At 38.2% G+C, this 14,658-nt stretch overlaps 1 protein-coding gene across 19 annotated transcripts in view; it reads right to left on the bottom strand.

Annotated features, from left to right (window-relative positions):
• ppfibp2b (PPFIA binding protein 2b) overlaps positions 1 to 14,658 on the bottom strand; it is a 103,176-nt gene that overhangs the window by 42,243 nt on the left and 46,275 nt on the right. For 17 of the 19 annotated variants that reach the window (XM_028451042.1, XM_028451038.1, XM_028451028.1 and 14 more), the window contains 2 exons: positions 10,586 to 10,672; positions 8,274 to 8,387 (listed from right to left, as the gene is read on the bottom strand). In XM_028451042.1, coding sequence (XP_028306843.1) covers positions 8,274 to 8,387; positions 10,586 to 10,672 — 201 coding nt within the window. Of the gene's footprint in view, positions 1 to 8,273; positions 8,388 to 8,966; positions 9,076 to 10,585; positions 10,673 to 14,658 lie in introns of those variants that run through there. The other 2 variants (XM_028451045.1, XM_028451046.1) reach the window with 2 other exon arrangements.

Raw genomic sequence — 14,658 nt, forward strand, 5'->3', positions numbered from 1 at the left:
GGAGAACAAGCTGCACATGACTTCAGCCACAGTCATTTCAACATGTTTGATTGTATTAATATAAATGTGGATACAGTCATGAAGGGAGACTAATTACCAGAGGTGAAAGTAACAGATTACAAGTACTCGCGTTACTGTAATTTAGTTGCTTTTATGGGGACTTGCACTTTTTTTGAGTGTATTTCTAAATCAGTCCACTCCGTTTTGAAACCAAAACTGAAACTTAACGTCCCTTACCAGTGTCTTTTGTGAGTTTTTTCTCAATATAGAGAGATAGTGACAAATGTAGGGACGTGTTTTAGTGGAGATTTTTGTGGTGCTTTAGAGACATGAATACACGTATCACTGTAGTTATTGTCTTGAGCAGCGGCTGCTGCCGTCGGCTCGTCCCCTTTACAAGCACACAGAGAGGGGGGTGATCCCAGCTGCCTGGGCGTCAGCCGCATTCAGTCTGTAAAAATGAACTTTTAGGTTTACACGCGATTTATCCTGTATGTTCACGCTCCCCCTCTGAAGCCAGTATGTGTGTGCGGAGGACCCGACCACAGTCAGGAGGTCCGCGAGGACGCAAAGCGAAAGCGGTCCGTTCCTCCTCAGTGTTTGTGACTTTATTCAGTTGCTTCTCCACCTCGGCCTGCCTTTTTCCACTTGATTTGCCGTGTAATTGTTGTGCCTTACGCCGTTATGGGGACTTCTGCTGGAACGTCCGCAAATGCACCTTTACAACCATGAACGTGCCAGACTTCAGTCGAGCAGCGAATAGAAGCGCCCAAAACAGCTCAGGTGTCGTGTCACGCCCTCCACCTCTGCTGCCACATAGGGGCAGTATTTCCCTGTTTTCCTTTCCTCCCTCTCCTTTCTCTGTTTTCCTCCAAGTAGGGGTGTAGAGTTAGTTCACGGAAGCTGCTGGGCTGGTATGGGGGAATCATCTGATCTGCTTCCATTCACTTCACACTCTATATAACCTGGCCTGTGACCACCACTCGACGCCAGACCGTAGTACTTCCTCAGTCAGTTTCTAAGCATTTTGCTCATTCCTGCTCTGATTGCTGATGCTAAATGCTAAAGGCTAATCCCATTCATTCTCCTCCGTTTCAGTTCCGTGACCGCTCCTGTTCAGCTCCACTGGCAATCCTCCAGTGTCCTCCAGCCTCCAACATCACGTCTTGCCTCCTTTAATACCTTCAGTTCCTCTCTGGATAATCACTGCTGCCAGCCCAGACAGATCGCCATCCCAGCTTCCACCGCACACCTCTGCCGCCTGACTCCTCTTTCCACTCCGCTTCTGGACTCTGCTCTGCCCGCTCCTAGCCTCCAGCTCTGGCCACACAGTTAAGGCTCCCTGCTCTTTCAGCCTTTAGTTTAGTGTGTACTCACACTGGCAACCAGGGCCGTTCCTAACCAGCTCTGTGCATGTGTGAAACCATGGGGGACCATTGTCTGGCCTGCGTAGGTGTGAACTGCACCGCAGGGGGGGTAACGGCCTGATGGTCCCACTGGAAGAGGCGGGCGAAACACGGTGGGCTGCGCATGCGTGCACACAACTCGTCTCGAACCACGCGCAAAACGTGATGACGTTGATACCGCACGACGCTTTACGGCACATAAACATCCGCTTTCCATAATGATAGCGGTGTCAGAAGTGCTCGTTAGCCGATGAAGAGGTCAGAGTTGGCGTTACCTGAGGATACATGAACGGCATCTCAGAGAACTAATGGAGGCAGAGGACAACATGACCATCAAGACTTCTCTTTGCTCAGCCGACAGCGGGACAGACAACAGAAACAACGTGTAGCAGCTCATCATCAGGTCCTGGTATTTCAGAGGATATAAATACATATTACTGGTATATTAACCCATATAAACCAAAAAACGTGTCCTGTTCTCAAAATACCAGTAATATGTTATACATTTGCAGCAGTAAAATGTCCCATTTCCATATTTTTTGGGGGGTTTATATGGGTTAATATACCAGTGATATACGTTTATATGCATATTTGTGTAAATTCCTGCTGTGAGCTTGGAACGGCCCGGGCTGGCAGTATGAGTACACCCTAAGTCTAGGTTTCCCCATTGGTTCTTGAGTTTGAGACCGTGTTAGTAATTTTCAGTTCCACCCAGCAGTGGTAGTTTTTGGTCAGTAGATTTTTTGTAGTTTTTTAGGTCCGCCCAGTTGCGGTTTTTGTTCATGTTTTTTTTCTTCCTCCTTTCAGGACGTATCTTGTTATGAAATAATAAGTTTTAATTTTATTTCCTTGTCCTATTTGCTTTCTGCACCTGAGCCTCAGACCTGCGCACCGTAACATCATAAACCACATGTGTTTGTAGAGAGATCTCTGATTGGCTGACATCCAGATTTATAAACTCCACTTACATGGCCAAGAGAAGGAGATGAGATTCACTGTCTACTCAGAACAATTTGGATTACAATATGCTCAAAGATGATTATACATTTTTGACCACATTATGCCAAAAAAGAAAACTTACAAACTGCAGCTTTAAGTACATTTTAAAAAAGTAAAGTAATTCATTAGATTTCTGCATCTAACATTACTGAGTAATTTATTATTTTTTTGTTTTAAATGATCATCGGACATTGTGAAACCACAAAAAATAAAATAACCAAACAACAATCAAATGCTTCACATCACAGCCGGCCAATCAGATTTTACGATTTTACCGCACCAAAACGGCATTAAATGGAGGTTATTTTCTCAGTTTTAGAGTTAATAAATTTTGCATTTATTTTCTTAATTTGAAATAAATTTGCTGGTGTTATTTTAATTAAGACGTAATTGTACATTTTGACAAACCTATAAATATGCCTTTGTGGAAAATAAGTTAAGTTCCAATTGTGCAAGATTTGTTCTCATCCTTTTTAAGTTTATACATGAGATGTTTACTGTATGCAAGGGAACCACGGCAAGATTTATTACCAAAAATAAATGAAAGTAACTTTTACTTTGAGTACTATGTAATTGATCTACTTTTTACCTGTACTTCAGTATTTTATGTATGACTTACTAAAACTTGTACTTGAGTACAATTTCAATCAAGTAACAGTATTATTACTTGAGTAGGATATATCAGTATTTTTTACACCTCTGCTTATTACCACCAGCCTTTGAAAAAGTGAGGGTAGGAGACGAAAAACAGTGCAACAATGTTCTTCACAGCTGAAGAAGCGAGCGATCAGTCTGCCGATTCTGGTGCATATTTATTGTCTTATATTCCTATTGCGTTTATTTTTGCAATAAACATGTAATTCTACCCACAAGTTCTCTGAAAATCTCTTAATGACTCAGATTGACACGCAAATGCAAACACACACAGGAAATTGGTTTAGTTATGCCAGCTGACTGTCAGTTTGCAACCGGACACCAGGGTCACTAAAGAAGGATAAGCTGCAGTATTCAGAGCTAATTTATCAGGACTGTGGCCCCACAGCTCAGCTGTCTGACATTTGCTTTTCCTGTTGAGGAGCAGCACAGGACAAATTATCATCTCTTTTGGAGTAATTAAAGCTCAGCTTTAACAGATTCGTAACAAATACAAATCACAATCCAAGTGTGTTTTGGAAATATAATTAAAAGCGCAATATTTATTCATTATCTTACTTGGTGATACCTCTACACCAAACATTTCAGTAACTCAGTGCATTCAGATGCTATTTATCATTTGATGAAGCAGAATCATCAGTAGTAAAATTTGTTTCATTTTCATTCATTTTATTTATTCGTTTTTTGTTTCTAATTCAGATTGGCAGTCATTACTTTGAAAAAAAGAAAAGGCTTTAAAGATGAAACCATGTGCCACGAAAATGAATAATGACCCTTGACTTAATCTACATGTGCGTGACAGTACAGTCATTTCAGTGTCTACATGAAGGCACCGTAGGACATACACTCGCAGTATGACTGGATGTGTGGATGTGTGGGTGGACCCCTCCAGCATCAGAGCACACTACTGTGTGTGTGTGTGTGTGTGCGCTAACTAAGGGCCATCTCTGATTAGATTAGTTGGGGTTCCTGCAGTGAGCAGCAGCCCTGCAGCCCCATCCCATAATGCTTCGTGCTATGCTGGGCTTTCTGTTTTAGTGCCTGTACGTGAGCCTCGTTCAATTTCCTGTACTGGGAGATTTAGTCTTGGTGACTCAATGCAGGCATCAGGGTTGTGGTCAATTACATTTTTCAATTACAATTAAATCTTCAATTATCCATGTTCAATTACAAATTACAATTACAAATTTTTTTTTCCAATTCCAATTAAATTATTAACGTTTTTTTTGTGTGTACGATGTTGTTTTAGCATCTATACATTTATGTTAGTGCATTTATGATAATATCTTGTGTAAAAGCTCAACTATTCCCCAAACGTTTATTAATAGCTATAAACTCTATGAAACATATTTTATTATTTGTTAACTACATACGTGGAAGCCATAGACCTGGTTTGCGTTTATTGAAATTGTAATTGACAGTTTTTAGTGAATTTCCATGGTAATTGCAATTACAAAGTAAACACAATTACAATTCAATAACAATTACAACGGCGACAGATTTTTTAAATTACAATTAAGATTATAAATTTGCCATAATTGTAAATAATGATCAATTACGTGATTACAATTATAATTGTAGTGTAAACACTACCAAAAAACAAGTATAATTTTTAGTTTTAGTCTGCGATTAAGATTTGATTATGGATTTGCCAAAGACCTCCTTTAAAATTTACAAAACTAATACTGCATCATTATTCTGAGATTCCAGAGGATTTTTATTTAATATTAAATAATAATATCTTTAATATTAAATAATAATAATATCTTTAATATTAAATAATAATAATATCTTTTATATTAAATAATAATAATATCTTTAATATTTAATATCATTTAATATCTTTATTTAATATTTTCTTCAGATATTGTCTCCTGTTGTCTTTATTTTATTGAGCGGTCATGTCAGTAAATTTCCCCACTGTGGGATGCATTAAAAAATACTCATGTTTCACAGATGAATAAACACAGAGGAATGTTTTTTTTTTTTTTTTTTAGATTAAAGACGTAAACTCAGTCACATACAGTATCTTAGTTTTTTGGGGGGGAAATTACAACAATACTGGCACTCTTTATAAGTGACAATTGTGAGATTTTAAAGATTTCAATATTTAAGATAAATAACTTTGCCGTATTTTCAATAAAAAGGTGATATATGTGAGAGTTTGGGATTCAGGATTGGTCTTGTTACCCAAATTATTGTCAAAAAATAAAAAATAAAATGCCATTGATCTATTTTATAAAAATATTTCCCAAAATTCCCAAACCTTATCCCCAGTGTTAGGCTCTCTGCTTCAGGGCATTTAGCTGCTCTTTTTTATTTCTATGTAAATTAGGGGATATCAGACTTTTGGGGACCCTGCTTTCTGTAGACTACGTTGTAGATGTTTAACAGTGACGTCTTTTGTGCACATTTATTAACTTAGCAGGATTGAAAATGATATAATTAGTTGTATTTAACTGCAGTGTTTCTGAACCAGCACAAAGTGTTAAATCCTGCTTCGTCTGGGTGTGGCAGCATCAGGGTAAACCACGTCATAGCCCTGGTGGGGTGTTTATTTTGGGGATGTGGTCTTTTTATGCCCTTTGTTGGTTTGGAGGAGGACAAAGAGCCTGTTGAGGAGCCTAAACAGTGGGCAGATTATGTTCAACACAGAGCTGTGTCCTTGCACAATGAAATGGCAGAACTCATGAGGTTGCTTCATTGGTGACGTCAAGTAACACAACTGGAACCACTTAAGGGCTTGTAATGCTTCATTGCTTAGTGTTTGGGGGCTGCAATAACTTCAACATTTTCCTCATTGTGTTTCTGAAAAAAGAACTAAAAGTTTTATTAATACCATCTCTGGAATGCACCACCATTGCTGGCTCTCATGACAGCAAAGAATGCTAAAACTAGCATGCTAACTATCACAACAATACGCGATCAGTGCTGGGGGGGTGTATGTAAATAAGTATTTTAATACTGGGATCATTAGTGTGTGAATATTAAAGTGTCATTCATCCATTCATTCATTTTCTGACCCGCTTGCTCCTTTTTTCTGGATCACGGGGTCTGCTGGTGCCTATCTCCAGCTCTCATTGGGTGTTAAGCAGAGGTACACCCTTGACAGGGCGACAGTCCATCGCAGGGGAACACAGACAAACAAACAGTCACACTCACATTCACTCCTACGGGCAATTTAGAGACTCCAGTCAACCTAACAGTCATGTTTTTGGATTGTGGGAGGAGAAAAATCCGGGGGAAATCCGGGGAGAACATGCAAACTCCACACAGAAAAGACCCAAAAGTCCACCACAGGACCTACTTGCTGTGAGGATCACGTGCTAACAACTAAGCCACCGTGCACCCCTATTAGAGTGGCATTCAAATTACAAAGAGCATTTTATCTGTGGCGCTCCTCATCCATCCTATTCATGGTAAATCCAACCATTTCTTCAACAATTTAGCAAACGAGAAAGGCTAATTTCATCATTATGGTTATTAAACTGCCTCAAAATACATACAAGAATGGTAAAACTGTTCTACAGGAACTATAAATCTGCACATAGCCTATATTATACTTAATTCCTTGTTAATATATATTAGTTTAAATTTGATAATTACTGTCAATATGTAGTACATTTTTTACATTTAACCTGTACCAGTATTGTGCCATGCTTGCAGTCTCCAGTCCTTTGAAGATAGTTTTCAGTCAAAAGAAAATGTCAAACCATCAGAAAGTTGCACAACTTCCCAATAAAGTTGAATGTAGGCACTAAATTGGACCAAAACAGAAATATTTTCTAACACATAATGGGTAGACTCAGGATTGACATCCCAAAAAACCATTAACCTCTATTACGTTCATAGTAAGATATATAAGATACATTGAGCAAAAGCAATTATTACTGTTAAAACAAGTCTTGTGTGTGTAGAAAATGCAATTTAGGGTCTCACTAGCATGTTACATTTTCTATGTGGTCCAAAAAAAATACAAGCTGTATCTTCTGTTTTGTAATGCATCTTAAAATAATTGAAAGACAAAAGTTGCAGCTTATGCTTTGTAGACAAACATCTAAAGCAGTGTTTCTCAAATGGGGGTACGCAATGGCACTGCAGGAAGTACTCAGGAGAGAGAGTGGAAAATTGTCAGTATTGGTCCCACCCCAGGCGTGAGATGACCGGAAATTATAAAAACTATAGAAATACATCTAATCAGGAGCCTTTACATCAATGTTTTTCAACCCCATGTGGGGTCACCTGAAATTTCTGAAAAATAGTAATATATATATATATATATATATATATACACACATATCTGAGCTCAAACAAATTCACGACAAAAATGTCTTTGTAGTCACTAGAAATTCTCTAGAAAAAAGGTTGGGAACCACTGCACTAAATACTGTTTCTTTCCACTCATTTACAAAATGAGATTCTTTAAAATGTGTGTTATCACTCATTTATTCCATCGTAACGCTCTATAGTTGTTTTTACATAGTTTTCTAAGCAAAACATTGTAGTCGGACAAAGGGTGTTCTTGGATTCAGAAATAAGAGAAAGAGGGTACTTAAACCAAAAAAGTTTGAGAACCACTGAGTTAGAGAATCCCATGTTTTGCATGATTTTACAAGCTAATGCTACTTCACTTTATGGTATTTAAACCTTGTGGGAAAATGTGCTGGAGGGCATCAGCAGGTGGTGGCAGTAATGCAAGTAAAAAATAAACAAAGAGTAAAAGGAGAGAGCAAGACGGGCAAGAGCGGAAAAATGTGATACATTCTCTTTCCCAGTTACAGTTAAAGGGCTTTTGCATCAGGACCATACTAAACCAAGATTTTAGTCAGAGCCAGAAAGTCATACAAAGCTGCAGAGTGCCACTAAAAACCAAAGACGAATAGAAGAATCCTTTGTCTAATTGTAGCAAAACATGTCCAACCACCCATTCTCACAGCACACGTCTTAGAGGAGCGCTTTGTTTTGATCTCCAAAGGTCACCCTCCAACCCAAGAGTCTGTTTGGACAGTAAACTGTCTTACACTTTGTCTAAAGCTCTATGCTGCGTTCATGTTTAATCTACCACAAAGACAACAGGACTAAAGTTAACACTAGTTCTACTTTAGTGGAAGATAAGGGAACAGTAAATTCCCCTTATCTTCCACTAGTCTTCATTCTACAAACATACTGTAAACCACAACTTAAGCAGCAGCTCAAATTATTGTTTTCTCTTACCTGTTGAAGCATCTCTCCCGTGGAAGCTAGTTTCTGCCGATGTTCCTCTAAAGAGCTTTCCAGGTCTCTGATCTTCTCTCCCTGAGCCTCTACTTGGTCAGTCAGAACGCTCACCTAAAGAGTGACACAGAGGTATTTTTAAAAACAAATGCCATTCAGATTAAAAGAACAGAAAACATACTATGCCCACTATAGTCCATTTTATAATGCAAAAAACAAACACATTAATCGTGACAAACCTCTGCTCCAAAACATCACACATTTACTCAGCAGCCTGTCACTCAAAAACCCACTGCTGACTTGAATAATAATCTTCTTGACAACACCTTCACTTCCTGCCAAACGGACAATCGCTCCACTCCTCCAAACTATGCCAAATCCATCTGACAGCAGCTGATTCTCTGTCACTTCAAATTCAATGACTTTAAACACTTCCAACTGCGTTCTGTCTCACAAAGAAGACACAAAAACGAGTCCATTGCCAATTGTATTGCTATCAAAGTTTTACAATTAAAATATCTAAATGTAAATAATAACCAGCGAGGAAGAAAGTAAATCAATTAATCATTAACATGTGGTTGACTTACAACTGAGATCAGTTTTTTAGAGGTGTGTTGCAGCAAAAACCTAAGAAAAACGGGCATACTTTAGACAAAAAAAATCACTCCTTAAGGTGATAGTTCACAGTCTTACCTTCTTAGTGCTTCATTTCTGAGCTGTACACATCAATAGAGGAGAAAGGCCTGTAGCTACTAACCACAGTGCATACAAAGGCAGGTGACAAGAAACCAAAGTGATTAACCCCAGATGGGGGAGCAAACAGTCAACTGCCAGAACAGATAAGCTCCGGTCACTTTAGATATCAACCAATCAGGGCTGTTGTTAGTCAGAAATACACAACAAAGAGGTGTGTGAAGGGTTGGCACTGTCTGCTGGTAAGTAGTGCACTGCACTCGTCAAGAATGAGATATGAGCAGAGGTGAAAGTAATGGATTACAAGTACTAACGTTACTGCAATTGAGTTGCTTTTATGGGTACTTTTAGTATATTTTGAAATCAGTAATTTTACTTGTACTTAAATACATTTTGAAGTAATTCGATGCATTTCTACACCCAACAGTTACTGAGTAAATTATTATTTCTTTGTTTCAAAATGTTTAACAGACATAGTGAAACTACAAAAAAAGGAAATGACCAGACAACATTCAAATGCATCACATCATAGCCGACCAATCAGATTAAACGTAATGCATTGGACCAAAACAGCATTGACTGGAGGTTATTTTCTCAGTTTTAGAGTTCATAAACGTAGCTATACTTACAGCATGAGAATTGTTCAATTGTTGAATTTAATTAATTGGTATTATTTTATTTAAAAAAGAATTGTACATTTTGACACACCTTTTATTTTACACAGATGCCTTTGTGGAAAATAAAGAAAATTATTGAAATTAAATTGTGTAAGATTTGGTCTCTTCCTTTTTAAGTTTATACATGAGAAGTTTACTGTATGTAAGGGAACCGTGGCAAGATTTATTATCAAAGATAAACGTGGGGGGGGTGAAAATAATTATTAACTTTTAAGTTGAGTACTAATTAATTGAGCTGCTTTTTACTTTTACTTGAGTATTTTAATGTATGACTTACTTGTACTTGTACTTGAGTACATTTTCAATCAAGTAACAGTACTTCTACTTGAGTAGCATATATCAGTACTCTTTACACCTCTGGATATGAGCATATCAGCAAGTCACATCAGGCACGAGCTGAACGGAAAACACACACACACACACACGCGCACACACACACACACACACACACAGCACTAAAAGAAGCCTGAGGTGCAGCTTGAATGCACACACGAGGGATGTAAAAACCGACTGGGAAACTCACAGGTGCAACAAGTAGTTATTAAACTGATGTGAAAGCTAAAGGAACCTGTTGACATCATGTATGCAGAGAGCTGCAATCATCCCTTGCTTTACCACAGCAGGTAATGCATGAGGTGGATCTTAAGATGCAGTACTGTACATGAGAAGATGTTGGGGCATGTTTTGTTATGAAACAGCAGAAATCATCTTAAGCTTGAAGATTAAACAAAGACGATAAGTTGTTGTTTTTCCAGCGTGGCTTAAATCCTGTTTTATTTACAGTAGAGTTTAAAGTTCACAGACGTTCAATGAATACAACTGAAAGGCAACTGGATGTCTTTTTGTGATGTTTGTGTACAGAAAAGGTTGTTTAACAAAAATTGGTGCACTTTCTATTTATGTCTTCAACTTGACATCATTGTTTTTAGATTTATGACTGACCTGAAGCACCAGAGATTCTTTGTCTCCCTCTAGGCGAAGCAGTCGTTCTTGGTAGGATTCATTGTGGGTTGGAGAACACAGGTTCACCTGGACGACAAACCAAGACACACGGGTTAGAAGTTACAACATTAGGGACATCGAGCTGTGTTGGTTCAGCTGGACCACATCGTAAGATTCAGCAAGAAAACATAAGTTTGTTTTATTCTGTTTGAAAACCCACCACATTCAATCGTTTTCAATAAAAGCAAGAACAAGAGCAGCTGGTTAGTCTATTACAGGCTTAACACACAGAGGTTGAAATGTTCCTGAAATGTCCATTTGGTCTTTGAATAGGAAAACAGTGGATTTTTCCATTATTTTCCAAGACTTTATCCTTAAAGACAGAAGACATGATTGCAGATGACTGGTGTGTTGGTGCGTAATCAGCCACAGGTTGCCTTAAACCCCTGCAGTGAACCGGTTCTTTACAAGTCGAAAACAGAGACGCCACTGTTCAGATCCCAGTCTTTTCCCAAAGCACATGGTACAAGCTCAAGAAACATCACTTGACTCTCATTTTTCAATAAAAAGCTCCAAATTAGCACCAAAAAAAAGCGCTTTTTACAGATCTTATCTTTCCTAATTCTTTTCTTAGGGAAGATAAGAACTCACTGTGAGAGAGTGAGGCTCATTTGCCAATGATTTACAACCTTATAATGAGGTGAAGAGGAGAAAAATCATAGTCAAGGAGATTGACTTTTCCTAAAAGTGTGTATTTGGTGTTCTAACATTGTGTAATATATTACAATATATATTACACAAACCAAATATCGTCTTTGCTTGATATTGGCAGTTATCTGGATCAGAAATCCTGATCACTCACACTTTAAAGAAATTTCCATCACCATTAATAATGATACAGTAGGTCTGAATATATGGGGGCACCCCCATTTTTTTTTGGTTGAAAAATCATGATGGAATGCGCAATCCAGATTAACCTGGATGAAATTATGCCAATGGGATAATTGAAAAACCAACCTGACATAAAATGGTCAAATTTCATAAAAGTTGTTCAATTATAAACTGAGAAATGCATTTTTTTTAAACTTTTGACAATGATGAGAGATAGAGATTTTTTAAACTGATCCAGAATCAGTTTTTTGATCCAGATCTTCTCCAAAATCAAATGGAATCTTCGATGGCGTAAGGTCTATCTTTGGTTAAAAATGTGTTCGTCAAAATCTGTTACACATGTTTGACGTTCTCCTGCCAACAGTCAAACAAACAAACAAACAAATAAACACTTGTGAGAATATTACCAATATGTTGTAGCTGAGGCCAACAGAAATGTTTCATTGAGGAATCTCTCTTCTGCTCAGGGAGAACAAGCAAACATGGTCGCTGTTACCAACATCTACATCGAGCATCTTTCAACTGATTGGAAATGTACTTATTGGCTATCACCATGGTTAAGGTGGTATAGGGGCCGTCTTTTGATCAAGACAATGGGGATACAAGTGGGCAACACACTGAACCCTAAAATGCTCCTAATGGTAGATTAGTTCCTTGCAGACTGAGCAAAATGTTGTTGCTGGTAGGTGGAGCTTCCCAGTAACCCAACAATGACCCATCGCTGAAAGAAATGTAAACAACTGTTTTACTGGAGTTTAACTGAAAATCTAATCTGACGTCATAGACAGAGCAACTGCTGCAGAAACCACGTTTCCTTTTTGTGTTTAGCCTTTCTCCAAACACAGATTGAAGACGCTAAAGTCTGCCTGTAATCCCTGTCGAGCCGTCTGAGGCTGATTCCAGTGATGTTTACAGATCAGGGTATCTGATAAAAAAATAAAAAATAATCTGATTAGAGCCAGTTTTTAGACTGTAACCTGAACAAAGACACAAGGAGGCAGGGGTGGAGGTCTAATGTTAGTGAAAATTGACTTTGGGTTTGTCCTCCCTGTGAGGATTCAGAATGAATCCCAACCATTCCTAACAGACTGCAGACAAGCCTACCTCCGAACACAAGCAAATAAAGTGGGTTTGTTTCTATTGTTATGAGCTGTGTGAGACAAAAATAAAACACAAGAGGGATTCATAGACAATCTAATTACAATGTGTCACTTCATTAACACACGTCCTGTGGGTGATAGCTAACACATAGCTAACATACAAACGTTTCATTTTTTAAACACGAAACAATTTATCTCCAAATCCAATGTCTATCATTATTTTCTCTGACACATCTATATGAATCAATGCATCCCCCATGGTAGGAAGATCAAACATTGTACATCAATTTCAACTCTGTTGCAACTCTGTCTTTTTCACGGTTAAATTAGTACATGTTAAAATATTTCTAGGGCGAGAAGTGAATGAATTAGAGCTCTAATTATTTAATGTCTCCATTTAAAGACTGAGTTTTAAGTATTTCAAAGTATTGTAGTTTCAGAGGGAAATAGAAATATTTCATAGCTTTATTCACATAAGGTTTGTTTATTTTGGATTAAACATGGAAAGTTTTTCAGGTATATATCTCACTCTTTTTGCCAAGATAAATAGTATATGTGACTCCAAATTCTAATGCCTGAGCCATGAAAGACTAAAAAAGGCACAGTAGACATAGAATCATCTGAGTTTTCTTAAAACAACAAGAGCAGTCACTGCTTTCATGATGGAAGTGAAATAACTCAAACTTGGTAAAAAGCAGTAAACAATGTTAAAATGCACAAAAGTACATCATATAGATGTTGATGACTTGCGGTTTATTGTTCTAAGAGATTCAGATGTAAGTTGTGGTCATTGATGAGGGTGGGACACCTAGTGATAGAATGAAGCGACACAGTATGATCCCAATGTCTAAGAATGCATGACAGAATGCATCACCACCTAATTTTAATGAATCACATGTAAGTGTTTTGAGAGGCAAACAGTTCCATGAAGCATCATCCCGCCTTTAAAAAGCTGGATGTAATGTGAGGGTTTAAGCTGAAAAGGTATCCAGGCTAGGACAAGGTGAGATACATGCATGTATATTTACTATTGAGTTATTTGGATTTATTTTGGCTAAATCTAATCTTATCAGCATTACTATGTCACACTGTGGGCAGCCACGAGAAAGTACAGCTTCCAAGTCATATTTTGGGGTGTTGTTTAGGTCAGGGGACAATTACTGTGAGATAACAAAGTTTACAGAACAACAACTTATAATGACTGACAACTTGGGCTTCCCCATGGCTTGCCAAACACAGTATGTCAAGGTAACGTGTCAACAAAGCTTTGGTGAGATTTTGGAAACTTACTAAAGCTTCATTTCAACAGCGACATAATCGGCTTAAAGGTGCAGAAGTGAAGGACTAACCTATTGTATGGCTTAAAGAAGAGTAACTAAACCCCAAAACCACTCTTTTCTGCTGGAACAAATGTATTTTGGTATGAAGTAGTGTTGTTGATTGATTCTTTTCCAACTCTTGACATTTTAGTCAAATTTTGCTGTAGGCTGAGAATATTAGTTTGTTATGTTTTGGTGGCTTTTTTCGTCATGAACTGCCACTGTTGGCCCCGCCTCTCCTATAAAAACTAGCACCTGTCGACTTTGCAATTCTGAGATCATTGTGAATAAAGAAGTATAGCGAGCATTGAGTAATTAGTTATAGATTGTTCTTTAGATATTTCATAGGACAGACTGGGTGAGGAATTATGCTATTTGCTGAGAATATTTGGTTGTGATGTTTTGGCTGCTTCTTACGTCACAAACCACACTATTAGCACCGCCCAGGGGTGGACTAGCCATCTGGCATACCGGGCATCGTCCCGGTGGGTCGTCAACCCAACCCAAAGTGGGCCGGCCGCGTCCGGTCCACTACGCTTTTTAGGCCGGGCTACCGGGCTGAAAACACCACTCACTTTCTTCTCCTTGTTCTTCTTCTTGTTGTGTACACTAGTTAAAATTGCTACTCCTCTGTTATTCGTGAACGGATCAAGCTAAAATTTGGTAGGTATAATCTATGGATGTGTACACATCGAGCCCAATATTTGATTTGGGGCCCCAAAAGAAAAAAAAAAACAAAACCAAAGTCGATTTCTCATTTATT

This window comes from Gouania willdenowi, chromosome 6 (assembly GCF_900634775.1).
Source record: "Gouania willdenowi chromosome 6, fGouWil2.1, whole genome shotgun sequence".
In the NCBI taxonomy this organism is placed as follows: domain Eukaryota; kingdom Metazoa; phylum Chordata; class Actinopteri; order Blenniiformes; family Gobiesocidae; genus Gouania; species Gouania willdenowi.